The 27,836-nt window shown below is 39.0% G+C and overlaps 1 protein-coding gene across 2 annotated transcripts in view; it reads left to right on the forward strand.

Annotated features, from left to right (window-relative positions):
* The window catches only part of xpo4.S (exportin 4 S homeolog), a 100,661-nt gene that overhangs the window by 21,256 nt on the left and 51,569 nt on the right, over positions 1 to 27,836 (forward strand). The window contains exons 1-3 of one of the 2 annotated variants that reach the window (XM_018250289.2): positions 11,312 to 11,350; positions 24,521 to 24,637; positions 26,755 to 26,908. In XM_018250289.2, coding sequence (XP_018105778.1) covers positions 11,327 to 11,350; positions 24,521 to 24,637; positions 26,755 to 26,908 — 295 coding nt within the window. In that variant the 5' untranslated portion in view covers positions 11,312 to 11,326. Of the gene's footprint in view, positions 1 to 11,311; positions 11,351 to 24,520; positions 24,638 to 26,754; positions 26,909 to 27,836 lie in introns of those variants that run through there. The other variant, XM_018250288.2, reaches the window with a different exon arrangement.

The following is a 27,836-nucleotide window of genomic DNA, read 5'->3' on the forward strand; positions in this document are numbered from 1 at the left end:
AAGAATAAAGTTTTAAATGGCAGATTGAATGATTTCAATGTAGACCGTGTAATTTAGAAATAAAAAGTAAACCATAAAAATCCTGACTTTGCCCAAGTTACTGCAGCAGCTCCACCTGCAGACATACTCATGTTAGAAATTCACTGAATCTGGTTCCTCTTGCTATCTTTCGTACTTGCCAAAATTTAAGTCCACTGCACCTGCAATGACTGGACTAGTGGTCACACTTCAATGACTTTTCTCATACTCAAACACAGCTGGGAAGTCTCCTACCGAGGCACAAGCCTAAAAGCATTCCTTAGACTCCAGGATTGGAGAAAGTTATGCCAATAATTTTGCACTTAACATTAATCACAAACCTTAGAAAGCGAAACCTTCAAATCTTAGCAAAGAAAATTGGGAGTGCAAAAGGAAATTACTTCCAGTCTCTCTTAATATCAGACTTTGTTAATGTAATGTAATTTTTTTATATGCAGACTAGGTTAGATTAAATTGGTTTGTCACTGCCCTTTCTGTATGATCACCTTTCATTCCCAGCACACTTGCTTCTTTCATTAAAATAAGTTAATGTTTATGGTCTAGTCATGTGACCCAAGCGTGCAATCCACATTCTTTCCGTTTGAGATGAAAATGCTATCCATCAGGCTGAGAAACTGGAGAAGTCTTTGAATCAGGACCATGAGTGATCAAAGCTATAGGGAAATGCACTGCGTGGTTCAGTAGCTGAAAACATTGGTAAATGTAATTTAGTCCTACAACAGGCCACAAACACCCAAGGGCAGGGGATATTTAGCTCTGCGGCCTTGCAGAGCTGGGATTCTCCATTAGATTACAGCGTCCTTGTCTGTACAGGTTCCTGCATGTATTCCTGTTTCCTCCATTGCTCCAAAACATACCTACTCGATCGATCTTCGCGGGTGTGTGTGAATGCGATAGGGATCTAGATTGTAAGCTCTGCCTGGCAGGATTTGATAGGAATGATGTATAATCTATGTAATGTAAGGCTCTGTTTGGCAGTACTCATGGTTTTTATGCAACAAAAACAAGCCTAGAATTCAAAAATAAGCACTTGGTGTGAGGCCACTGGGAGCAACATCCAAGGGGTTGGAGAGCAACATGTTACTCACAAGCTACTTGTTGGGGATCACTGGTCTAATCCATGGTCCTTTGGGTACTGTGTGTTGTACTTCAGCAATAACTGAAGAGAGTAACTGGTTGACTCTCGTTGCCTTCTGCAACCCAGACAATGGGACAAATTCAAAATTTCCAGAGATGTATTTGAAACCGCTAAAGCGTGTCTTTGTTTACAATAGAATTCAGAATTCTGCTACTGTCCCTAGAGCAATACATAGTGTTTTGGATTGAACTAACCAAGTGGGGCTGTCAGAGCTATAAAACCTGTGATGGCAGACAGATCTCTCTGAGTGTAATTATAATCTGTATTATGCAGCATTATACATAGCATATTTCTTAATAAAAATACACTTAAAAAAAGCACAGAACAGTAGAACTCCCAACTTTTTTTTTTCCAAGGACTGAAAGGATTTAAGCACAGAAGTCAGTTTTACGTTGAAATTTATACTGCTTTAATAACCAGGGTTAAGCAATTGACAGAGAGGCCTTGCACATGCCCCCCCCATTATGTAAGTCACATGCACAACCTAAAGCAATAAGTGATTGGGGCAGACTAATTGGAATTGACTATTTACAGGCAGAACCATGGCAACATATAAATCTGGTTAGTATGTTAAACCTCTTATTTCACTAATATTCTCAGAGGACAAATGGCAGTTTGTGCCAACATCAAAACTGACACAATTTTTATGTAAAATCCAGGAAACATTATTTAAATTCAGGGAATTGTACCTATTGAGATGCATTATACATTTGTTGGACCATAAAAATGTTTCACTGAATATTTATATTGCTAAACTTGGGTGATTTAAAGGGATTGTTCACCTTTGAGATAACTTTTAGCAGGATGCAGAGAATGATATTCTGAGAATTTGCAATCGGTTTTCATTTTTTATTTAATATAATTTTGAGTTACTTGGCTTTTTATTCTGCAGATCTTCAATTTGCATTTTAAGCAATCTGGTAGCTAGGGTCCTAATTACCCTAGCAACTATTCATTGATTTGAATAAAAGACTGGAATATGAATTGGAAAGGGCCAGCATAGAGAGATGAGTAATAAAAAGTATCAATAACAATACATTTGTAGCCTTAGATAGGGCCAGAGACGCCTATTTGAAAGCTGCTAAGAGTCCAAGAAGGCAAATAATTATAAAACTATAAAAAATAAATATCGAAGACCAATTGAAAAGTTGTTTCGAATTGACCATTCAATAACACACTTAAAGTTACCTTAACGTGGACCTGTCACCCAGACATAAAAATCTGTATAAGTCCTTTTCAAATTAAGCATTAAACCAATTTCGATTTTTTATTAAAGCATTCATAGCTGTTGTAAGCTCGTTTAAAAATCTCAGCTGTCAATGACATATTGTCTGCCCCTCCTCTATGCCCTAGAGGCAGGGCAGACAATTACTTTCACCTTCCATTCAGCACTTCCTAGATGTCACTGCTCTCCACACATTCCCCCAGTTCTCTTAACCATTTAAGGGCTAGTCCACACGGGGAGATAGCCCTGCGTTTGCGGTCGCGGCGACAAAGCGCCGCGCCAGTCGCCGCGACCGGCGCAGGCGACAGTTTTGTATGGGCGCCTATGTAAAAACGCCTGTGCTAACCACACGAGGCGATGCGCTTTTCAACAGTCGCCTGAAAAAGCCTGGCGAGGCATTTTCAGGCGACTGTTGAAAAGCGCATCGCCTCGTGTGGTTAGCACAGGCGTTTTTACATAGGCGCCCATACAAAACTGTCGCCTGCGCCGGTCGCGGCGACTGGCGCGGCGCTTTGTCGCCGCGACCGCAAACGCAAGGCTATCTCCCCGTGTGGAATAGCCCTAATTGTGTAACCAGTACATGGGAATCGACATCAGGTCCCCCCATTCTGATGCACAAACAAGATTCTGAGATGATACAAGGCTTGTCTTAATAACAGTGTCCACAAAATGGCTCCTGCCTGCTTGTTATAATTATGAATTCCCAGACTGATAGAAATAATTAAATAATTGATCAAATAATTTATATTGTGTAATTAAAGTTAATTTTGCTTGACTAATGTGATGAAACAAAACCTTAAAAATGATTATGGCTAAAAATGGCATATTTTATATAGTGAACTTATTGCACTAGCCTACAGTTTCATCTTGTCAATAGCAGCAATGATCCAGGACTTCAAACTTGTCACAGGGGGTCACCATCTTGGAAAGTATCTGTGACACTCACATGCTCAGTGGGCTCTGAGCAGCTGTTGAGAAGCTAAGCTTAGGGGTTGTCGCAAATTATCAAGCTGAAAATGAGGTTGGGTTGTAATATAAGATGATGCTACAGGGCCGATTATTAAATTCTGATGCTAATTACACTGGTTTTTGTGCTGCTATGTAGTAATTATCTGTATTAATTACTAATCGGCCTTATTTTGTGACATTTCTATTCTATGTGTACTGTATATTGTGAGTGGGTCCCTAAGCTCAGTAAGTGACAGTAGCACAGAGCATGTGCAGTGAATCAGCAGAAAAGAAGATGGGGAGCTACTGGGGCATCTTTGGAGACACAGAACACAGATCTTTACTGCTAAAGGGCTGTGGTTGCCTTGGGCTGGTACAGAAGCCCAAAACATAATGTACTACATTTCTAGCTACTTCTTTAGTTAGGCTTTAGTTCTCCTTTAAAGATCCTTTAAGATCTGGCTCATGCTGTGGACCCTGGATTCTAAGTTCTGCTGGGGCACAATTACTATAAAAGTAAAGAATTCACCACCCAGAATTGATCAGTTATACCTTGGGTGGTGTTCTCGGATATTTAAATAAAAGAGCAGCTGAAAGCCAATGTCTCCTGTAACCTTTGGTGGTTTATTTTGGGGCATAATGCATGTGGACCTGTGCCAGACTATTATGGGATACAATCCTTTCTGAGAACAAGAGGAGGGCGAGCAGCCAGCACGTGTTTCTTTTGTATTTGAGAAGCTGCGAAAATAAGGACCAAATGTAAGGATATGACATGCAAAGGCTTAGTAACAAAGGCACACACACAAAAACGAATATAAAAGATCTTCTATAAAATCAACTTCTAACAATACAAGCAACAAGAAAGGCAGTTTTGAATAACTGTAATCTAATTATCTGCCTCTCAAGGACCAAACATGCAGAAACTTAAATTTCCATGGCTAGCGCAAGAATAACGTCATTATTCGTAATTAGGAGTTTCCTAATTAAAATAGGGATGCACCGAATCCACTATTTTGGATTCGGCCGAACCCCTGAATCCTTTGTGAAAGATTTGGCCTGATACCGAACCGAATCCTAATTTGCATATGGAGATTAAGTGTGGGAAGGGGAAAACATTATCTACTTCCTTGTTTTGTGACAGTCACGTGATTTTCCTCCCCACCCCTAATTTGCATATGCAAATTAGGATTCGGTTCAGCCTGGCAGAAGGATTCAGCCGAAGCAGAATCCTGCTGAAAAACCCCGAATCGAATCCTGGATTCGGTGCATCCCTAAATTAAAACAATAGGAAAAAAGGTATTTTTAGCACAAGACAGCTTCATTGAGGTTGAACATTATGAAAGGAAGTCATACATTGTATCACCCGCAAATGTGAGGTTGGCCCATATATATGGCAGCCTTTAGTTATTTCCTGAAATCCTGTCAGTTATTCCCAAGTAGGGACTAAGTGTTTTAAATTAATAAAAAATATCCTGTATTGGTGCTCTGCACTCTGCACTGAAACACTACTATAGTTCATATAAAAAATATGGTGGAAACTGAAAGACTATATGGCACAGGTTAAATAGTGGATAACTGATAACGCCATTATGTTCTACAGAGCTTATCTGCTGTATTACCTGAGCCTTTTCTCTTTTCAATGGCTGCCCCCATTGCTATACTGCAGCTTATTTATATAAACAATAGTAGTGTTTCTGAAGCAAACACACCAGTTTTACCAGTGCAGGGCAACACTCCATTATATTTTTATTACTTTAAAAAAACAAATTTTTTGATGTTACTGTTCCTTTAAGGTGGGGTTTTTCTTGGATTCCCCATTCGATACCATGCGCTCCCCAGTTCGTCCTTCAACTGATACATTTTGAAGAAAGGGCATGGTCTTCTAATGCACAGGTTATTTTGCCTTTCCTTTTCGGAATTGCCATTTCTGACATTTGTGCTGCCAAAAAGAAAACTATTCTGATGGTCATGCAGAACAATGGATATTGGTGTACTTAAAGGAAAACTGTACCCCCAAAATGAATACTAGAGCAACAGATGGTTTATATGAAATTAAGAGGCATATTAATGAATCTTACCAAACTGGTATATATATTTTTATGTAAATATTGTCCTTTTACATCTTACCTTGAACCACCATTTTGTTATGGTCTCTGTGCTGCCTCAGAGATCACCTGACCAGAAATACTACAACACTAACTGTAACAGGAAGAAGTGTGGAAGCAAAAGACAGAACTCATGTGTCCTAACATACATAGTAACATAGTAAGTAAGGTTGAAAAAAGACACATGTCCATCGAGTTCAACCTTTTTTTTTTTTATTAACTACCTATCTGCCAGTTGATCCAGAGGAAGGCAAAAACCCCATCTTAGAGGGGAAAAATTCCTTCCTGACTCCAAAATGGCAATCAGACTAGTCCCTGGATCAACTTGGACTATGAGCTATTTCCCATAACCCTGTATTCCCTTACTTGCTAAAAAGCTATCCAACCCCTTCTTAAAGCTATCTAATGTATCAGCCTGTACCACTGATTCAGGGAGACAATTCCACATCTTCACAGCTCTCACTGTAAAAAGCCCCTTCCGAATATTTAGGCTGAACCTCTTTTCTTCTAATCGGAATGGGTGACCTTGTGTCAGCTGGAAAGACCTACTGGTAAATAAAGCATTAGAGAGATTATTATATGATCCCCTTATATATTTATACATAGTTATCATATCACCCCTTAAGCGCCTCTTCTCCAGCGTGAACATCCCCAATTTGGCCAGTCTTTCCTCATAGTTAAGATTTTCAATACCTTTTACCAGCTTAGTTGCCCTTCTCTGTACCCTCTCTAATACAATAATGTCCCGTTTGAGTGATGGAGACCAAAACTGTACGGCATATTCTAGATGGGGCCTTACAAGTGCTCTATACAGTGGAAGAATGACCCCTCCTCCCTTGACTCTATGCCCCTTTTAATACAGCTCAAGACCTTATTTGCCCTTGATGCTGCTGACTGGCATTGCTTGCTACAGCCAAGTTTATCATCTACAAGGACTCCAAGGTCCTTTTCCATAATGGATTTGCCTAGTGCAGTCCCATTAATGGTATAAGTGGCTTGGATATTTTTACATCCCAGGTGCATGACTTTACATTTATCAACATTGAATCTCATTTGCCACTTAGCTGCCCAGATTGCCAGTTTGTCAAGATCATGTTGCAAGGATCCTGGATGGAATTAATTGGGCTAGATCATTTTGTGTCATCTGCAAACACTGATACATTACTTACAATACCCTCCCCTAAGTCATTAATGAACAAGTTAAATAAAAGTGGACCCAATACTGAGCTCTGGGGGACCCCACTAAGAACCTTACTCCAAGTAGAGAATGTCCCATTAACAACCACCCTCTGTACCCGATCCTGTAGCCAGTTTCCTATCCATGTGCAAACGACTTCATTAAGCCCAACAGACCTTAGTTTAGAAAGCAGTCGTTTGTGGGGCACAGTATCAAAACACTTTGGCAAAATCCAAATAGATCACATCTACTGCCCCCCCACTATCCAGAATCTTACTTACCACATCATAAAATGCAATCAAATTCGTCTGACATGACCTATCCTTCATAAAGCCATGCTGATTGTTGCTCATAATGCCATTCATTAGGACAAAATTTTGAATGTGATCCCTTAACAAGCCTTCAAATAATTTGTCCACCACAGATGTCAAGCTTACTGGCCTATAATTGCCAGGCTGAGATCGTAATCCCTTTTTAAATATTGGAATAACATCAGCTTTTCTCCAATCCATAGGCACCATACCAGATGACAGTGAATCTGAGAAAATCAGAAATAAGGGCTGGTCTAAGACTGAACTAAGCTCTCTTAGAACCCGGGGGTGTATGCCATCAGGCCCTGGAGCCTTGTTTACATTAATTTGTATTAAAGCTTTTTGAATCATATCCTGAGTCAGCCACTGACTAGATTGAGCTGAACCCTTCGTGCAGTTATTAAGTGAGCCTGTGAACCCAGACTCCTCTATTGTATACACTGAAGAAAAGAACTGATTTAACACATTTGCCTTATCTGTATCTGTTACAACCATACTGGTACCATTATTTAATGGAGCAACACTCTCAACCTGCATCTTTTTACTATTAATATATTTAAAAAACTTTTTAGGGTTAGTTTTCACCTCCACCGCAATTAACTCTTCATTTCTTTTCTTAGCCTTCCGGATTGCTGATTTACAACATTTATTACAGTGTTTATATTCATTAAATGCAGCTTCTGTCCCTACAGATTTGTAGTTTTTAAATGCCTTTCTCTTCTTTCCCATTAACTTCTATACTTCTGTTTTAAGCCACACAGGATGATTCTTAGAGCTTCTACGTTTAGTCCTTAAGGGAATAAATTGAGAACAGTAATGATTTAATATCATTTTAAAGGACAACTATTTCTGTTCTGTGTTTTTAGCTGAAAACCTAATGCCCCAATCAATGCTCTGTAGGGCAGCCCTCAAGGCACTAAAATTAGCTTTTCCAAAATTCATGGTTTTTGTTGCCCCAGTATATTTTAGTTTTTTGCACCAGACATTAAAAGATATAACATTATGGTCACTATTACCCAGGGGTTCAATGACTTGCACATTTGCTATAAGTTCTGGGTCATTTGAGATCACTAAATCAAGAATAGCATTTTTTCTGGTAGGCTCCTCAACAACCTGTGCTAAAAAATTGTCGTGCAATAAGTTTATAAACTTGTTCCCATTAACTGATCTAGCAGTACCGTTGCTCCAGTCAATATCTGGGTAATTAAAATCCCCCATTATCATTACTTTACCTAAACTAGCAGCCTTTTCTATTTGCATTAGGAGCTTTGTCTCTTCCTCCTCACTTACATAAGGGGGTCTATAACATACTCCTACAATTAATTTGCTGGATTCTTTACAATTGGTGAAGAACTCCACCCATACGACTTCTGCCCCCTCATTTTCTAACATAACCTCCTCCTTTATATGAGCTTTTAAATCCTGCCTAACATACAGACATACCCCTCCTCCTTTTCTATTGCCTCTGTCCCTCCGAAACAAAGTATAGCCACTGATATTTACTGCCCAGTCATGCGACTCATTCAGCCATGTTTCGGCCACACCAATCACATCATATTTTCCTTCCAACACCAGCAGCTCCAGCTCTCCCATTTTACCAGTCAGACTTCTTGCATTTGTAAACATACATTTAATACTGGTACCATATTGAACATATGACATGTGGTCCTCCCTATCCTTACATGTATGATTTGTTTGCATGCACTGTGAATCCTACGATCCTAGGGGGCGGCCCTTATTTTTTTTTTTTTTTTTTAAATGGTTTTCTAGGATTACCCAATGTCACATATTACTAAAAAATTTAATTTTATGAAAATGGTTTATTTACATGAAGCAGCGTTTAACATATGAGCTGTTTTATGCAATATATTTTTTATATATTGCATAAATAAATATATATATATATATATATATATTTATAATTTTTTTTTTTTTTTTTTAAAGAGACCGATATTGCTCGGGAGTTATAGTTTTCCTTTAATAAAAAAAAAAAATTGCTCTAATTCACTTGTCCCAAAGAAGAGGGACAACATCTGTTCCTGCTCCCCTTTGTCTGGTCTGTGGTCGGCACATGCAAAGAACAAATCTGTCTTTGTCATATCTTTTACCTCGCTTCAAGTGCATGGTAGCCCAGCTCTATCTGCTGGGGTTGTTAATCATAAAAGGGATGCAGACCGAAGTTACCCATGTGCTAATGTCTGCATCTTGAGCTGAAGTGACATCATTCAAGATGCGAACTATGGAGATCTACTATTACAGGTTTGGGATCCGTTATCTGGAGACCTATTATCCAAATTATGGAAAGGCCGACTCCCATAGACTCTATTATAATCAAATCCAAATTTTTAAAAATTCTTTTTTTGTTCTTTGTAATAATAAAACAGTAGCTTGTACTTGATCCAAGCTAAGATCGAATTAATCCTTGTTGGAAGCAGAGCCAGCCTATTGGGTTTATTTAATGATTAAATGGTTTTCTAGTAGACTTAAAGTAAGAAGATTGAAATTACGGACAGATCCGTTATCCAGAAAACCCCAGGTCCCGAGTATTCTGGATAACAGGTCCCATACCTGTACTTTTCTGCAAAATAACCTGTGCACCTGTGATTAGAAGACAATGGCCTTTCTTATAAAGGCTCTTTAATATATTTTTTATATAGGTAGGCACATTGACCATTGTAAGTATTTGTTTATCTTTTCGTAGGTGCAGCACAAGCTGTTACGGTTCCAAATTAAGAAAGACAATGAAGTGCAGGAAAAAATATTGTTACTATTTGGATGGGTTGATTCTAATTTCATAGACTTATTTCTTCTTCCTTTTGAGAAGTTTAAAATCCTAGCTGTAAAGCTTCAGTTCACATTGTGCTTCTGGCATCGTTATTTTCTGACACTTGAGCTAATACCTCTTTAATGAGAATGATGTGATAAATTCCGGTTGGGGGAGAGGACAGTAAATTATTCCTCTGACCTCTAATTCCTTTTATCCTAATACTGATCTTATGTCGCTTGCGCTGTTGCCTTCTACCCCCCTTTAGGGCAATCCCTTGCCTACATGTACTGCTAGGCAGCTGTTAGTGTGTGTGTGTGTGTGTTATCCATGTGCTGCTTGTTAGTAATACTTCCTCTTTAATGAGCTGCACACGCCTTTTGATGCACCGTTGTGTCAAAAAAGAATTGGGAATTTGAATCTGATTATTTAAAGCCTAGTGGATGTGCCCCTTTTCCATATTATTGCATAAAAGGGGACCCGTCACCCAAAACAATTATTCAAAATCCTATTTTATCACATTAGTCAAGCAAAATGAACTTTAATTACACCATATAAATTATTTGAATCTTGTTTCCTTTAGTCTGGGATTTCAAAATTATAGCAGGCAGGAGCCATTTTGTGCACACTGTTATTAAGGCTAGCCTTGTATCATCTCAGAATCTTTTTTGTGCATCATAGTGGGGGACCTGATGTCAATCCCCATGCCCTGTCTACACAATTAAATGGTTAAGAGAACGGGGGAATGTGTGGAGCGCAGTGACATCTAGGAAGTGCTGAATGGAAAGTGAAAGTTATTGTCTGCCCCACCTCTATGCCCAAGGCATAGAGGAGGGGCAGACAATATTTGATTGACAGCTGAGATTTTTAAATGCGCTTACAACAGCTATGAATGCTTTGATAAAAAATAGAAATTGTATTTCATATTTAATTGTAAAAGGACTTTTATTATACAGATTTTTGTGTCTCGGTCACAGGTCCACTTTAGGGCAGAGTTTTTCCATTAAGCAGATCCTCATGATATAGTACAGTACTAAATAAATATAAATTTCTGACATCTTAATATTTTATTGCGCTGACTTTTAAGGTTTTAAGGCAATAACAGCTTTGTATCTTTTAGAGGACAGTTGTTCCAGCTTTACTCACTGTAAGAATGGGTTTTAGGCCCATTCTTCCAGGTAGATTTTGCTCCATCTTGTTCAGGTTAGTTATGACACTTGTGCTCCTCAGCCATGAAATAGACTTTGTGTTGGATTGATATCAGGGTATTGGCTGGGCTGATGTAAGACATACAACCACTCCAGTGTTAATATGGCCTTGAATTGTCATTCGTTAAGCTTCAGTTTTGTTGCAAGGCTGAAGAAAGTTCAGTTGAAGAGTGTATATCACGGAGCACCACAAAGCCATGAATAAAATTGAAACTTCATCCTTTTTTATACCTTTAATAGCATGGATAATTCTGGGTCACATTCATATCACAGAACCATATACTTAAGTTTTAATTTTATTCTAGGCATTGTGTTGCTCCGTAAACGCTTCGATTGAATACTGATGCTGGCCAGGGGCAGGACTTCACATCGCAGTATGCCAGAGTGGAATTCCAACTGGGGTTCTCCCACATGCTCCGGTTGAGGCTGAAAAAGGTTCCCTTCCAGTATTTTATTTCCAGTCTCTTCTGCTGACATGCACCATGATGCTACTAACAACTAAAAAGGAACATTAACATCTAAAAAAAAAAATTAGAGTTTTAAAGGAATGACAATATAAAGTTCAGTTCCTTGCACCGGTTAATCTGGTGTGTTCTTCAGGTACAATTTAGGGACCGCCATATGGTGTTTACCTTGACGTGGTTTGGTGGCTTTTCAACTTTATGATCATAACTTTGTAACTAAAAACCCCTGTCTTTGTTAACACATGCATTTGCATATCTACTGAATTACTTAGACAGGGGCCCAGGGAATGTGCACTGACCCATTTGGTTATGCCAGTAGCACTTCCCTTATACTTCTATATATTTTTACTTAGCAATGCGGGTGCTCCCACAACCCCCCTTTTGTATGTGTTCTTCAGGTAGACTACTATAGTTCATGTACACAAGCTACTGTGTAACCATGGGGGCAGCCATTCAAGCATAGGATACATTGTAGATAACAGAAGGGTTTGGAGGTGTTACTGTAGACATGAGTCATATTGCTGTGCCTAACTTGGGCCTGCAGAAAATATGCCTTTACTCAAAAATAACCATATAAAGGAACATCTGGAGTTTCACAAAAACACAGATGACTGTTACCTTGTGGGGAATGGTTCTTTGCTCACATGAAAATAAATCCTGGCCCTTGTATAAATCAGGTTTGCCAATGTAACACTGCCCGCATCTAAAACACCGCCCTCTTCTAAAACACAACATTGTAGTAAAGTATCTGTCGTGGGCCTGCTGTTCATCAGCTGATGGTGGATCTGAGCTGTGGCTCCTCTTAATTTGCCAGCACCCCAACCATGTGTCAAGAAGTGGTATCAGAAGGCATTTTTAGTTCAGATGGATCAGCTGCAACTGTAAGGTGCCATACACACACACATGTTCACGCAGTATGGTTACTATCATCCTGGCCAAATCCTCTTTATGCCTCATCAGAGACCCTAACAATGGGAGGTTTTTAATTCAGAACTGAAAAAATACTAACTGCAAATACCTTTGTTTACATACTAGGAAAAATGTTAAATTTTCTGCTCTTTAACGACTTCAGAGAGTTTATGAAAAGGGCATATGCATCTGATTTGTTGCACATTGTTTGTAGTTGTGTATGGAAACTGTTCGTGAGCCAAGATGCTGAAGGAAGCAATCATTTATAGCAAAAGCTATGGTTTCTAGCGCATAAAGTTGCTCCAGGAAAACACTTTTTGTGCCATCAGCCAAATTGTTGCAGTTGTGCAACCAGGTCACATCAGAGTTGGAAGCGCTGAGCTCCACACCTCACTCCTGCACAGTCGACCAGCTCAAAACATTTGGGAAATATCTAGAAGGTGATGAGTGAAGCTGCACAGACTTGAAAGTTCTTAAACTGCATCTATTACCCAGAACGCACATCTCTGCTCTGCTTTAGATGTAGTCTTAGCATTTTACAGCTTGTGGGTGCTGCCATACCATTCATTGCTTTGATGTCAGAAAGTGATCCCTGGCAGCTGAGCTGTCACTATTGTGACTTCTTGACCTGTCTGCATTGAGTAAAAGTGCATACACCATTCATTGGATAAACCCTGACTGCCACAGTTGTTTAACTATAGAACCTCAACTCTAATGGCCATAAATAGATAGTAGAAACAACACTGATTGGTATCCCTGTGTGTATATATATATATATATATTATATTTGATCCTTATTTAACCCAAACTATAGGTAGAGGTCTGATGAAGTCAGATGAAAAAGTGTTAATATTATTTAAGAAAAAAGAAACCCCACCAAATAGATAGTTACTATATCTATACCATGTAAACTCAAACCATAAATTGCAAAACCAAAATAATTAATGAAAATAATAATTCATTCATAAAGGTGCTGACTAATAAATTAGGTAAAGTGCTAGTGCAAATAAATAAAGTGAAATCAATCAGTCCGAGGACTGATAAAAAAAGTTGATTATTCCTGAATCCAAAGGGTGTATTACCCCACCAATAGATTCCAATAACACCCCTTAATAGATAAATGAATTCATTAATTAATATATAAAGTGTGATTCATCAAGATAGATTTGGCAAATTGATATTGCAATAAATTACACCAATAAAGTGCAGTGCAATAAATAGGCTAAAAAATGAGACTTGGTAATTAATTAAATGGTTAAAAAGGAATTGGTAAAAAAATGGCCAAAAATTCAATATGGGTTAAAAGGTTATTCGGTCATATTCCAAGAATAAGATTGTCCCAAAAACAAACTGCCTATTTTGTTTCTAAGGCCTGGGACACCACAAAGTCAAGGCAGGACAGGGTAACCGGAGCTGTGGCCTTGTAATTTAAATTGCCCTAACAGTTAAAAGAGGCCAAGTAGCCCTAAAAAGCCACAAACTCACGGCCCCTTAGAATGGAAGGAAGATAGAAGAGGTGGTAAAGCAAAGGATTTAGACCAAAATTCCTGCCCCCATCAAGAATATCCAGTATGTTCCCCTAATGGAAATATTTCTTCAGAATCAAAATTGTTATCTTAAGGAGATCAATTTTCAAGAGGACGCCGACACGCGTTTCGCTTAGAAGCTTTGTCAAGGCGAAAGTTGGTCTAAATTTTGGAATTTTGGTCTAAAGGAATTTCTTAAAATCTATTTCTTGAAAGAGCAAACAGAATTTTTTAGATTTAATTTTGAAATCTGACATGGGTCACTCTTTACTGCTATACTGCAAGTTGGAGTGATATCACCCCCTCTCCTTCCCCCCCCCCAGCAGCCTAACAACAGAACAATGGGAAGGTAACCAGATAGCAGATCCCTTACACAAGATAACAGCTGCCTGGTAGATCTAAGAACATCACTCAATAGTAAAATCCAGGTCCCACTGAGATACATTCAGTTATATTGAGTAGGAGAAACAACAGTCTGCCAGAAAGTAGCTCCATCCTAAAGTGCTGGCTTTTTCTAAAAGAAGGTTTCTTTGTGGGTGCAGCCCCTAAACGAAGCATCGGTGTGCCAGAACAGATTGCCTAAGGTTTATCAAGTTGGGGTTGTCACTGGAAGACATATAAGCTCAATAATATGATTATTATTAGGAATAATAACAAATTTATATGAAGCTCTGCCATATTCAACAGCACTGTACGTACAATATATGGGTATATACACTGAACATAAAAAAACAATAAATACAATAGGTAGAGAGGGCCCAATTTTAGTTGCTAATGTTTTTTTCAGTGTCATTATACAAATGTGTTTGGGTTGTGCTCATTTTTTTCCAATGGAAAAAGCTCTGTTAGGTTTTTTTACTGTGTAGTTACTATTGTGGAATTTGTGCTAGTTTGCTACAGGTTGCAACACTTTGTCTATATTTTTCGTCTGAGGCGAGTTTCTTAACTTCATTGGTGCAGCGCCCCTGACTGTAGGACAGAAATTGCTATCGGTAAAATATTTGATTTGTTCCAGTTGACCTTTAGCAGTGAGAGCACTTTCACCACCTGTAGTATTTTATTTATTGCGCTGTTGGTATTTGCAAGATAGTCTAAGGCAGGAGTCCCAACAGGCCCAGACTGGCAATCTGTGGGTTCTGGCAAATGCCAGCTGGGCTGCTGTAAGATGCCATAGTGGGCTGGTGGGAACTGTTTGGGCCTCTTTTTACTTGGAATGTCAGGGCCTATTTTTGATCCCAGTCCAGACCTGATCCCCAACCTTTTTTTTTAACCCATGAGCATATTCAAATGCAGAAAGAACTGGGGAGCAACACAAGTATGAAAAAAAATCTAAGTGGGTGCCAAAAACTGCTGTGATTGGCTGTTTGGTAGCCCCTATGTGGTTTGGCCATATGTTGAAGTCTCTGTTTAGCAGTATGCCTGGATTTAATGCAACCAATTGAGATTGAAAAACAAGCATCTGCTTTGAGGCCCCGGTTAGCAACATCCAAGGGGTTGGGGAGCAACATTTTGATCACTGCATGTAGCTGTCTGGGTATAAAGAAAGCTTTTCCTTTCAGTCTCAGACCTCTTATTCCAGGATTGACCCTAATTGTGGAGATAAGGGGCATCACTGTGCTAGAGAGGTGGGGGGGAACAACCCTGCTTGGAGCATCTAGATGGATGGGGGTGTGGAGAGGTAGACCTTTACCAAAACCAAGGGTAGAATTTCAAATTCATGTGAGTTTTTTTAAACTCCCATGAACTTGAAATTTGACCAATCGGAATTTATTTAAAAAAAACACATTTTTCAAACTTGGATGAATAGAATGACCCGAAAACTCGATTTTAAATTAAATTTAAAAAAAACCTCGAATGTCAGGAAGGCTGCAAACAACTTAAAATTGATCCCTGGACCTCTCCCATTGACTTAAACAGCAATTTGGCAGGTTTTAGTTGGCGAATGGTTGAATTTGAGTTCTTGAAGGGCCAGAGTATAATAAATCTTGAAAATCAAATTTGAATTTTTCTTTTTTTTTTTTAAAAAAACTCGAATTGAATTTGACAGTTTTGACCATAAAAAAACTCATATTCTAGTTTTGAATTGCAGTGCATGCCAAGTGCCCTGCCGAGCTTGCAGATCCAGGTAGCCAGTCATAACGAGGCATGTTTTGTGGTCTTTAAAAGAAAGAGAAAACCGAACTAGCAGAGAAACCGCATAGATTCACTTTAAGTGAGAGATTTTGAATAATTTTAAAGAACCATTTGCATCTCATCCCCATGACTTGATTTCTATTGTACAGCTGCTCGAAATTTCTGGCCGAACTCAAAGACCATGCGTAGAGGTTTGGGTGACTGTACGTCCAGAAAACTGGGTGTTTGGGGCTCCCATGCCAATAGTATCCCTTTAGTGAGGTCTCCAGTAGCTGCTCATTGGAGACACAATCATCCATCTTTTCCCTGTGACACTTTGAACTAGTGCTTGTGTTTACAGTTTACATTAACCTCTGAAAAGCTTGAAATAGCTGCCATTGTTTTGGAATTGAATTGCTACTTGAATTGAGCACTTAAAGCAAAGCGGTACATTATAGCCTGTGATATGCATAGTATTCCAGATTGATTTGCTTAGGTATCGTGCAACGAGCAGGGATTAAGTTAGGCGCGTGCTAGCTAAGATAACAAGCGTCTGTAAGGTCAAGGTACTGACATGAGAGGCATTTATGAACAAAGATATGGCAGTTGGTGGATATATGGAACGGCTCTCAGCTGTTGTTGGAGCCTACATAAATAGTATCATGTCGGCTTTAATCTTTCGGGTGCTGCGAGGTACTGCAAATATTTCCATTTAACCCATGGGCAATTGCTAGTGCGCCACTCTTTAAAAATATATTCTCTTCTTTCTATCTTTGGCTCCTTCCAGTCTACAACTAAAGCCGATTGCTTTAACGCTGCAGCATCATTGGCACCGCTTAGAGTCGTAATTGGAGAGAAAAAAAAAAAGACATATAATGCTTAGGTTGGCATAGGAATGATTTCCATTTGTGTGATCAAGGATAATGCATAGATCAAGGAATGCCCAAGTTTATGAATAAAAAATTCTCAGCTTCCACCCTGAACTTAGATTTTGCGTTTCACAATCTGGTATTAAAAATAGTCAGACAACAGTAAAGCAGTGTTAATGGAGGGTGGCTATGCTAATGTATCAAGGGATCTAAAAATGGCTCAGTGGTTAGCACTGCTGGGTTACAGCACTGGCATCAGGAGTTTGATTCTAGCCTAGAGACTATTTGCAAGGTGTATGTTTGTTGTTCTTGCTTCTGAGTTTGCTCCTGTTGTGTTATGGTGATGTTAAATTGTAAGCTCACAGATATAATATTCAGAGCAAGCTCACCGAATTTCTTTGTTGGCTTCTTCCACAGGTATTCTGTGTGTAATACCCAATAGTTCAATGCATTCAGTAGTTGTGGAACAAATCCAGGGCAGCAACTTGTCTGCAAAGTTCTTTATTGGGATAATGAGTTACACCAATAATGAGTTAAACACCGGTGTAACTCATTATCCCAATAAAGAACTTTGCAGACAAGTTGCTGCCCTGGATTTGTTCCACAACTACTGAATGCATGTAAGCTCACAGAGTAATAACAATCACGAATAATGAACAATTATTATAATGCCATTTGTAGAGATGTCTTCACTGTATAAACACGTAATTCGGTTTAGTTTTAATGCTTGTGGCACATGGGACCTTTGAGCTGACCAGAAAGCCCCCAAAGCAATACCCTACCAACTCCAGTGTGGAGGATTCCCAGTCCAGAAATAATGTAGTGTGCATTTTTGGGCTGGATAGTGTCAGTACTGGTACTATCAGGTGGTTTCCACTTAATGGGGTGGTTCACCGTTAAGGCAACTTTCAGTATGTTATAGAATGGCTAATTCTAAGCAACTTTGAAATTGTACTTTATCTTTTATAGCCTTTTATTTGCTGCCTTCTGCTGCCTTTTTCCAGGTTTCAAATGGGGATCACTGACCCCGTCTAAGTATCGTTATGGCTACTTATTATTACTTATCTTTTTAGTCAGACCCTTCCCTATTCATATTCCAGTCTGTTATTCAAATCCGTGCATGGTTGATAGGGTTAGTTGGACCATAGCAACTGGATTGCTGAAATTGCAAACTGGAGAGCTGCTGAATAAAAAGATAAATAAAAAAACTAGATAAAAAATGAAAACCAAATGCAGATTCTCTCAGAATGTCACTTCATTATACTAAAAGTTAATATAAAGGTGAGCAACCCCTTTAAAACAATAAGAGGCTTTGGGGGAAGAACTGCTTTAAAGGGGAAGGAAACCTAGTCGGCACAAACCCCCCACCCCCCCTCCCGTTTGTTGCCCACCCTCCCTCCTCCCCCCTGGCCTACCCGTCCCGCTGGGCAAATGAGCCTAACTTGTTACTTACCCTTCTGTGCAGGTCCAGTCCAGGGAGTTCACCGGCAACATCTTCTTCCACACGATCTTCCTGCTTTGAACGGCGCATGCGCAGTAGGATCATTTCGCCGGTATGATCTATTGCGCATGCGCGTGACTTATGTCGCATGCGCAGTAGATCTGTACCAGCGTAATGATCCTACTGTGCATGCGCCAAAACGCCGTTCACAGCAGGAAGAAGATCACGTGGAAGAAGATGTGGTCGGTGAACTCCCTGGACTGGACCTGCGTAGAAGGGTAAGTAACAAGTTAGGGGCATTTGCCCAGCTGGACGGGTAGGCCAGGGGGGAGGAAGGAGGGTGGGCAACAAACGGGAGGGGGGGAGGGGGGTTTGCACCGACTAGGTTTCCTTCCCCTTTAAGGAATACGTTAGTGGCAGAAGAAAGGCCCATGTAGCATCGGGGCAAACCGATAATACAAGGCTACGGATATTAATATTCAACTGCATGTTGATCCAGGAACTGGTCCAGTTGCTCTTTAAAGTCCGACACCCATTGGATCAGATAGACATTAAAGGAGAACTAAACCCCCCCTGCAGCTGGGGACCCCTGTTAGCCCCACCTTCACTGGTCCCCCTCCCTGCTTTCTCCTTGCATGGTGTTGCACTGGAATGGGTCTCTTCTTTGGTGACACTGACCTGTATGTGCAGAACAGCACAGGGGAGCCATGTTCGCTAGCTGCGGTATCTTCTGGATCCTCTTCTTTCTTTTCGGTAATTTACGGAGCTTTTCAGCTTCAACTGCGCATGCACCAAAAGTGCAAGTGTCTGCACTCACTTCAGGTAGATACTGAGGCTGTAAAACATGGCTTACCTATGCTCCACTGCTCTGTTCTGCATATCAGGTCAGTGTTGCTAGAGGGGAGACCCATTACAGTGCAGCACCATGCGGGGAGGGAAGGGGGCGATTGGGGGACCCCAGCTGCAGGGGTTTTCGTTCTCATTTAAGGGGCCTATTTATTATGCTGTGCTGAAATTCACTAACAAAATGGTGTAAAAAGCTGTGTTGAAAAAACTGTGAATTTATCAAGGTGTATTTTTTTTCAATGCCATGTGAATGACCTATTTGCCACCGTTTTTTTACACTGCTTTAGACCTGGCAGAAGTTGCTCAAAGAAAAAATGTTTTAAAAAAGTATGCCTTTTTACATGATGATGTGTGGCGAATTATGTACGTATTTTTTTTAGGGATGCACCAAATCGAATCCGTATGCCCGGCTGAATCGAATCCTAATTTGCATATGCAAATTAGGATGGGGGAGGGAGATCGAGTGGCTTTTTGTCACAAAACAAGGAAGTAAAAATGTTTGCAATTCCCACCCCTAATTTGCATATGCAAATTTGGTTTGGTATTCGGCCGAATCTTTCGCAAAGGATTCGGTGCATCCCTAATGTTTTTTACAGTACATAATAAATGCCCCTGTGGAGCATGTATGTTTGGGGGGGGGGGGTAGAATAGAGTAACTGATGCAGATTAATAGAGAAGGGATAGAGCCCCTTATACACATGTATGTTATTGGGGGGGAGTAAATGATTTTAATGCACAACCCTCATTACTGTGTTAGCCCACCCCACTGGTCTGGGCACAGAAGTTAATTGTAGTGTACATATAAGTAATACCCAGTCACCTTTATTACATTTTGGGTTATTGCTTCCTGCAAAAGGATTGTAATGCACAAATATAAAGATACCTAGTTAGTCACTTTAAATACATTATAAAGGGAAAGTTGTGCATGTGGGCTCATAAATGTCACATTGCAGAAATACAGGCGGGGGAATCCAGGGACTAGGGGGATCTGGTATTTCTGTATGTTCAGCATTGAGGCAGGGGTAGAATCTGGTACCTAAACTGAAGAGTCATGAAAGGGCAAGTTAACCTTTCTCATGGTTCAGGCAGCAGTTATTTCCAAGGCAATTGGGTGTCTAGAAAAATTGTGCTCATCAATGTTTTTTCTTCTTAAAATGAGTTGCTTCACAAGTTGGTATTATTTAAATGCTATTAGGCAAGTGTCGGACAAGGTGGTTTCTGCACTGGTGTGTTTCCATCTTGTACCCTGCTAGTAAATGTTGTTCAGCTGAGAATACACAATCTATGGTCAAAAACTGCCTGGACCAGCGGTGCCAGTGGAAATAGCCCTAATCTCACAATATCCTTGGTGTAAACTTATGTATTCCATGGCAGGATGATATCTGAGGCACGATTGCTACACTAAAAGTATTCCCCACGCCTGTCTGGGAATCCCTGCCGTAAAGAATATTAAAGCGGTTGGTCTCCTTCCAACACTTTTCAGTTCAGTTGGTTTCAGACAGTTCACCAGAAATATAGATTATTTTTTACAATTAATTTTTATTTTCTGTTTGTGACTGTTTTTTCTAATATTGAGGTGTAAAGTTTTATTTTTTTACCTTCTTAAGCAACTCTGGGAGGAGGGTGACCAACTCTGTAACTGTTCTAAATGATCCATTAGTTCATTTATTTCTTATCTTTGTCAGAATCCCTGAGGGCAGAGACACACCTGGAGATTCAGGTAGATTTAGTCACCCGGGGACAAATCGCCTCTTCTTCGGGCGATTAATCTCCCCTAACTAGAATCTAAATCGCCAGCGGGATGGCACTCGGAGCACTTCGTTTTCTGAAGTCGCCCCGAAGTTTCTTTGTGAGGCAACATCGAAAAATGAAGCGCTCCAAGTGTCATCCCGCTTGTGATTTAGATTCTAGCCTGCGGGAAGGCATTTTGGGGAGATTAGTCACCCGAAGAAGAGGCGATATGTCGTTGGGCATCTAATCTCCCCGAATCTCCAAGCGTGTCTCTGCCCTAAAGGCAGCTGTTAGAATTGATACAATAGTTGCTAATATTCCACAAATACTGCTGAGAAATGTATCAACTAAATGTAGAAAATTTTAACAGTTCAGAATCTGCACCTGTATCACTGAGCTGCCAGATTGAAACACCAGACAGAAACATTACATTTTAAACTTAAATAATAAAATAACAATTGGAAAGCAATTGGACTTATCCAAACTAAGATATAACCAATCCTTATTGGAAACAAAACCAGCTTATTGGGTTTATTTAATGTTTATATGATTTTCTAGTAGACTTACGGTATGAAGATCCAAATTACAGAAAGATCCATTATCCGGAAAACCCCAGGTCATTTGCATTCTGGATAACAGGTCCGATACCTGTATATGGGGTACTGTTGATCATGCATTCTATGAGGAATGTCTCTAGCAAGGCAAGCAACACATCCACTCACAAGTGCACATACACCCAGCAGGAACACAATATATGCTCTCATATTTTGAAGGTTTATTTAATGGAAAATAATTGGAACATGAGAACTACTTATAAATAGGGAACATGTTTGAGAGCGAAACCAGAGCATGTTCTATGTCAGGCACCTTTAATCTGCTCCTCAAACACATAGTAGGAAGTGATAAAACTCGGATTCCTTTCCACGCGCTGCTGGAAGGAAACGGACGCATCATCGTATGTCTTTCTCTCAAGGAATGGAAATAGTTACACGTGTGTCTGAATATAACTGTACACTGTTGGCTTTTAATGATCTTATGGTTTAGGCTTGCTTCCCCTTTGTATTAAGAAAAGAGGGCTGTATGCTCTGTGCAGCTGGACAAAGTGGGTTTTGACCCAGCGGTCTGTTTGGGATATAACTATGAAGGTTGTAGGGATGGACAGAGACATACACATAGTAGAGAGTCAGTATAACCACTTTTTATTCTTTACAGGGAACCTAATTTAGCGTTATCTGACGAATTCTGGCTTCATTGTGGGACCTGTTATCCGGAATGCCTGGGACCTGGGGTTTTCTCAATAGGGGTCTTACCATATTTGGACCTCGATACTTTGAGTCTGATAATTTAAGCATTATATAATACTAGGGATGCACCAAATCCAGGATTTGGTTCAATATTTGGCCAGGATTCGGCCATTTTCAGCAGGATTTGGATTTGGCCGAATCCTTGTGCCTGGCTAAACCTAATTCGAATCCTTAAAATCATGTGACTTTTCGTCACAAAACAAGGAAGTAAAAAATGTTTCCGCCGTGCACTTTGTGCGCTGCTCTATTTTACCCTCCCCCTCACTGATTTGCATATGCAAATTAGAGTTCAGGTTCAGTATTCAGCCGAATCTTTCACAAAGTATTCGGGGGTTCTGCAGAATACAAAAAAAGTGGATTCGGTGCATCCCTATACAATACATATATTGGACCCATTATCCAGATAGCTTTGAATTATGGAAAGCCTGTCTCCCACAGACTCCATTTTATCCGAAGAATCCAAATTTCAAAAAATGATTCCTTTTTCTCTGTAATAATAACACGGTACCTTGTACTTAAACCAAACTACAATTAACTATAATATAAATAAAATATAATTAATCCTTATTGGAAGCAAAACCAGTCTATTGGGTTTATTTAATGTTTACATGGTTTTCGATTACTCTTAAGGTATGAAGATCCAAATTTCGGAAAGATCCGTTATCCGGAAACCCCCAGGTCCCAAGCATTCTGGATAACAGGTCCCATACTTGTAATATAATTTATTTAGTATATATTTAATATATAAGTATTTAAACGTTCTATAAACCAATTAGTTTTGTTTTGCCAATAGTAATAATCTTATTCCTCAATAATGATACTTATCATTGTTGGGTTCAAGTACAAGGTACTATTTTGTAATAACATAGAAAAAAGTAAATTTTAAATGCTAATTTTGATTTTTTTTTTTTAAATAAAATATGGTCTATGGGAGACTACTTTCCCGTAATTTGGAGCTTTCCAGATAAGAGATTCATACTTACTATATTGGAAAAGGTTTTTATACTTTGAAACCTCAATTTTACATTCCCTGATTTTAAGTTTTCCCTTATTTTACATTGTTGTTTTGTGGCTTCACCTTTATATTATGCATACTACATTTCCCTGATTTTACATTTTCCTGGATTTTACTGATCCCCTGAAAAAAGTAAAGTGGGGGTTCTACTGTATTAAATATATATTATTAATGGCTAGCTTAGGTTATATTCATGCAAATCTAAATTATACTTTAACAGATGGCCTGTTCTTTATATGGGTGCATGGAAAACGGTCAAAATGCTGTACCTGCTGCTGACACATTGGGTGAATGCTGCAAATGTATTGGGTGCAGATACTGTATTTTTAACTACGCTTGTCATCTGTGCCTATGTAAAGCACAGGCTTCCCTATGGGTGTTTGTTTGAGGGGCACTAACTCACGGTTGTGAGAAGGCACTGGTTTCAATGCCTTCAGTCTCTGCTTGGATGGTTCTCTATGGTGTGCCTCAAGTTCAGCTGATCTGTACAAATAATGCATGCACACTGGTAATAAAGGGAAAGCGCACAGCCAAAATATTAAGGGGAACTATCGAGAAAATGAAAATTTAATACAGCTTCCGCATACTGAAATAAGAAATTTTCTTAATCCAATTAATTAAAAATTCTGCATTGTTTCTGAAATAAGTTTGTCTTCACTATTCCTCTCTCAGCATCTGTTTCTCTTCATTCTGTCTTAATGCAGCAGTTGGGTGTCAGATGAATGATCCAATATAGGGGGGATCCCTTTCCTAGCAGATGTATTAGAGCTCACTCAAATAACTGATTCCAGTACAAACAAAATCTAACAAAATAACTGCCTTTTGCACAAATGCTGCATGTAGAGAGACATGATGTCTGGTGATTTTAATAGTGAGCTCTAATGCATCTAGGCAAAATGACCCCCCCCCCCATAAGATATTTTGGATCATTTATCTGACACCCAACTGCTGCATGAAGACAGAATGAAGAGAAACAGATGCTGAGAGAGGAATAGTGAAGATAAACTTGATTATTTCAGAAACAGTATAAAATATTTAATTTATTGTATTTAGAATATTTATTTCAGTATGCCCAAGCTAATATTTTCATTTTCAGCTCAGAAACCAGCACAATTCCCATTAGAATAATCCGCCTTGTGCCATCATCTTATACATGTTTGAAGTACTGGATCATTGCTGCTATTGAGATGCTGAAACTTTAAGCTGGTACAATTAGTTCAGTATGTGAAATATGGCATTTTTAACCATATTCATTTTTAGGGGTTAGTTCTCCTTTTATACCTGTTTTATTTGGTTTGATTCTTATTAAAATTCTTATTTATTTGTATTCATTGTATTTAAAAGTTCCTGTTCTAAATGCTTTTGTTTCTTTTTTTTTTTTACCATAGCAAACATTGGCCTGTTCCATATTAACGGCACTTTTAATAGAGTTCTCCAGTTCGAGTAAAACCAGCAACATTGGCCTGAGTATGGAGTTCCACGGGAGCTGCAAGCGAGTATTTCAGGTATGGCCTAATTAATCAAGTTGCATCATGGGATTCAGGCTATGCAGTATTAAATGCCTCCTGTAATTCTATATCCTGAAGCATTTTGCAAGCATAATGGAATCTATATCACCTTATATTCAGATGCCTGATGTCCCATGACAGGGATTGTTCTACCATATAATACCTGCTGAAATATTATCTGAAAGGCTATTTTCTCTTTTAGCGTCTGGAGATGAAATTCTTCAGCTTAATAAGATTAATGAGGCCCTTTGCAGCAGTTGCCCCTTAACCCCTGATGGCCACCTTGGGAGTGTCAACCTCTTTATCCTGTCATCTTCAATTACTGCTTGCTTTTTTTCTCTGCTGTCCTTGAATCTCAACACCAAAATGTAGCAGTGTATAGAACGTTAAGCCCGTTCAATATGCGGCTGATTTTAGCACTAGCGTTAATGAGTTCAGAGGAATGTAACGATCTGCTGCAGCTGTAAGCGACTGTCATATGCAGTGAAAGAGTTAAGCAGCAAGGGGGCTGATCGCCTCATTACTTATAGATGACAGTTGATTTTTAGGCTGTTAGGAGCATATTTCCATGGACCATGGAGCCATACACCACTTGGCTTACCCCAAGAGAATAGCATGTTTTAACAATGACTGCTCTAAAATAACATTGGCTTCTAGCCAAAGCCATCCATGTAGGAGCATTTCTTGCAGATGGCCTGCTTGTCTCAGATGTATTGTTCAGCTCTTGAGCAGTCCTTGTAGGCATGTAGCGCCATAAAACTGTCCTTGTAGAACAAGGGGGCTTTATGTCTGGAAGGACTTCAAAATACCACGGAGATTATGAGACTTGAGAGGCTAAAGCCATGAAGAGTAAAGTCTAGTCGTATCACTCTGGAAAACATTGTTTCCCTAACCACAAAACTGGGTCGAAATCTGCCAAAAATGAATCTGTCTGTAGTAGTCGTAATAGTATTCTCCTGTGGTTTTTGCTGCAGAATGTAGTTTACGTAATTATGTATATATGTTGTATAACCCGTGTGACTGTTCATTTAAAGCTTTATAGATTTTGGGTGATAACTCAGGCACTCAAGACTGAGCTGGCGGCAATAGTATAGGCACAAACCGTGGCTTCCCTTATCAGTATTTGATTCATTTAGATCTAGATTGGAAGGCTAGAAAGTCGTATCAGGTTAGTATCACCTGACTATACAGAAGACCATGAATTACCACAATCTGCACAAGCTCCAGCTTCATTGTTGGCCATTTAGTAGGCAGGTCAGGCAGAGATACCCTCATATCTGACCATGCCAGACTAGCAGATATTTCTGTATATAGCTGTCTTACCTCTCAGAGTTTTGCAATTTAATTATAAGAAAGTGCAAAGAGGAAACTTCATGAACAATTACATGTAAATTTACAATGTGTAATTATGGGTTGGTGCGCTTAAATAATTAGGAGCATGTAAGTATATCATATCAAATTAGCATTCTGCATACCTGGAAATAGATTTTGTTATATTCTCTTTGGCATCAGTCTTTTATGCCCTTATAGAAAAGAATTTTCTTCTACTATTCTGCAAGTACCAGCCACTATTCTGTCTGTGTCCCATAAGCCTTAGAGGGGTGGTTTGCCTTTATATTCACCTTTAGTATGTTCTAGAATGGCTAGGTCTAAGCAACTTTTCAATTGGTCTTCATTATTTTTTTATAGTGTTTTTAATTATTTGCCTTCATCATCTGACTCTCTCCAGCTTTCAAATGGGGGTCACTGACCCCATATAAAAAACAAATGCTTTGTAAGTCTACAAATGTATTGTTGTTGCTGCTTTTTAATACTCATCTTTCTATTCAGGCCTCTCCTATTCATATGCCAGTCTCTTATTCAAATCAATGCATGGTTGCTAGGGGAATTTGGACACTAGCAGCCAGATTGCTAAAATTGCAAATAATTAAAAATGAAAACGAGTTGCAAATTGTTTCAAAATATCCCTCTTTACATCATACTAAAAGTTAATTTAAAGATGAACAACCCCTTTAATGATTTTCTCGTCAAAATCTGAAATACTGGACATTTGTGATGTTCTCAACTTGTCCATGATGGATTCTATCCGTATAATCTGTGTTGTTTACTTTCAGGACGAGGATCTCCGGCAGATTTTTATGCTAACGATAGAAGTACTACAGGAATTCAGCAGGCGAGAGAACCTTAATGCACAAATGTCTTCAGTGTTCCAGCGCTACCTTGCACTAGCCAATCAGGTTTTAAGCTGGAACTTCTTGCCTCCAAACTATATCCTTTTTATTGGCTGCTTTATGATTTTTGGAAGAATTTGCATCAAATTGTACATAGGAATTATCTAGGAATCATCTGCTTGTCTGTATCATTATGTGACTTATAGTTCCATGGCAAAGGCTTGCCCCTGTCTAGTAGCCCATCTTAAAAACAAACTGTAAGGGGTATACAATAGTGTTTTGAATTCTATGTAATCACATAGAAAATAGTGCCATGTGCCATTAGCCTTCTGTGCACTTTATTGGGCAAGATTACCATCTGATAGGTTCCCAGATTAGACAAGATTTCCCTAAAGACTTGTTTTTAAAATTGATACTTTACATTTTTAACCAATGGGAATAAAATTAATTTCTGTTTTATCTCTAAACTCTGTAGGGATATACATTAAAAAATGAGGAGGTGCAGAATTAGTCATTCTGGGTATTTTATACTTTTAACTGCAGTAGAACCCCCATTTTTTATTTTTAGGGAACTACAGAAAATGCTTTAAAAATCATGATATTGTAAACCAGGGAAATGCATTGTATGTTGGTGGGAACACAAAAAAGTGTAAAATGAGGGAAAATTTATAATCCAGGTACGTAAAATTGAGGTTTCACTGTACTTGAATTTTTCCAGTTGAGACTTCTTTGTGTGCTATCTACATTATTAAAGGGGAGCTATCGCGAAATTGAAATCATCATACTCAAATAAAAAAGTTTTCTAAATATAATCAATTAAATATTCTGTACTGTTTCTGAAAAAATCAAGTTTATCTTCACTATTACTCTCTTAGCATCTGTTTCTTTTTATTCTGTCTTCATGCAGCAGTTGGGTGTCAGATATTCATTGACAGTTAGATCCAATATTTATTATAGGGGGCTCTTTTTGCCTAGAAGATGTATTAGAGCTCACTCTATTAAAATCACCAGACATCATGTCTCTC

The sequence above is a fragment of the Xenopus laevis genome, chromosome 2S (genome assembly GCF_017654675.1).
Source record: "Xenopus laevis strain J_2021 chromosome 2S, Xenopus_laevis_v10.1, whole genome shotgun sequence".
Classification (NCBI taxonomy): Eukaryota; Metazoa; Chordata; class Amphibia; order Anura; family Pipidae; genus Xenopus; species Xenopus laevis.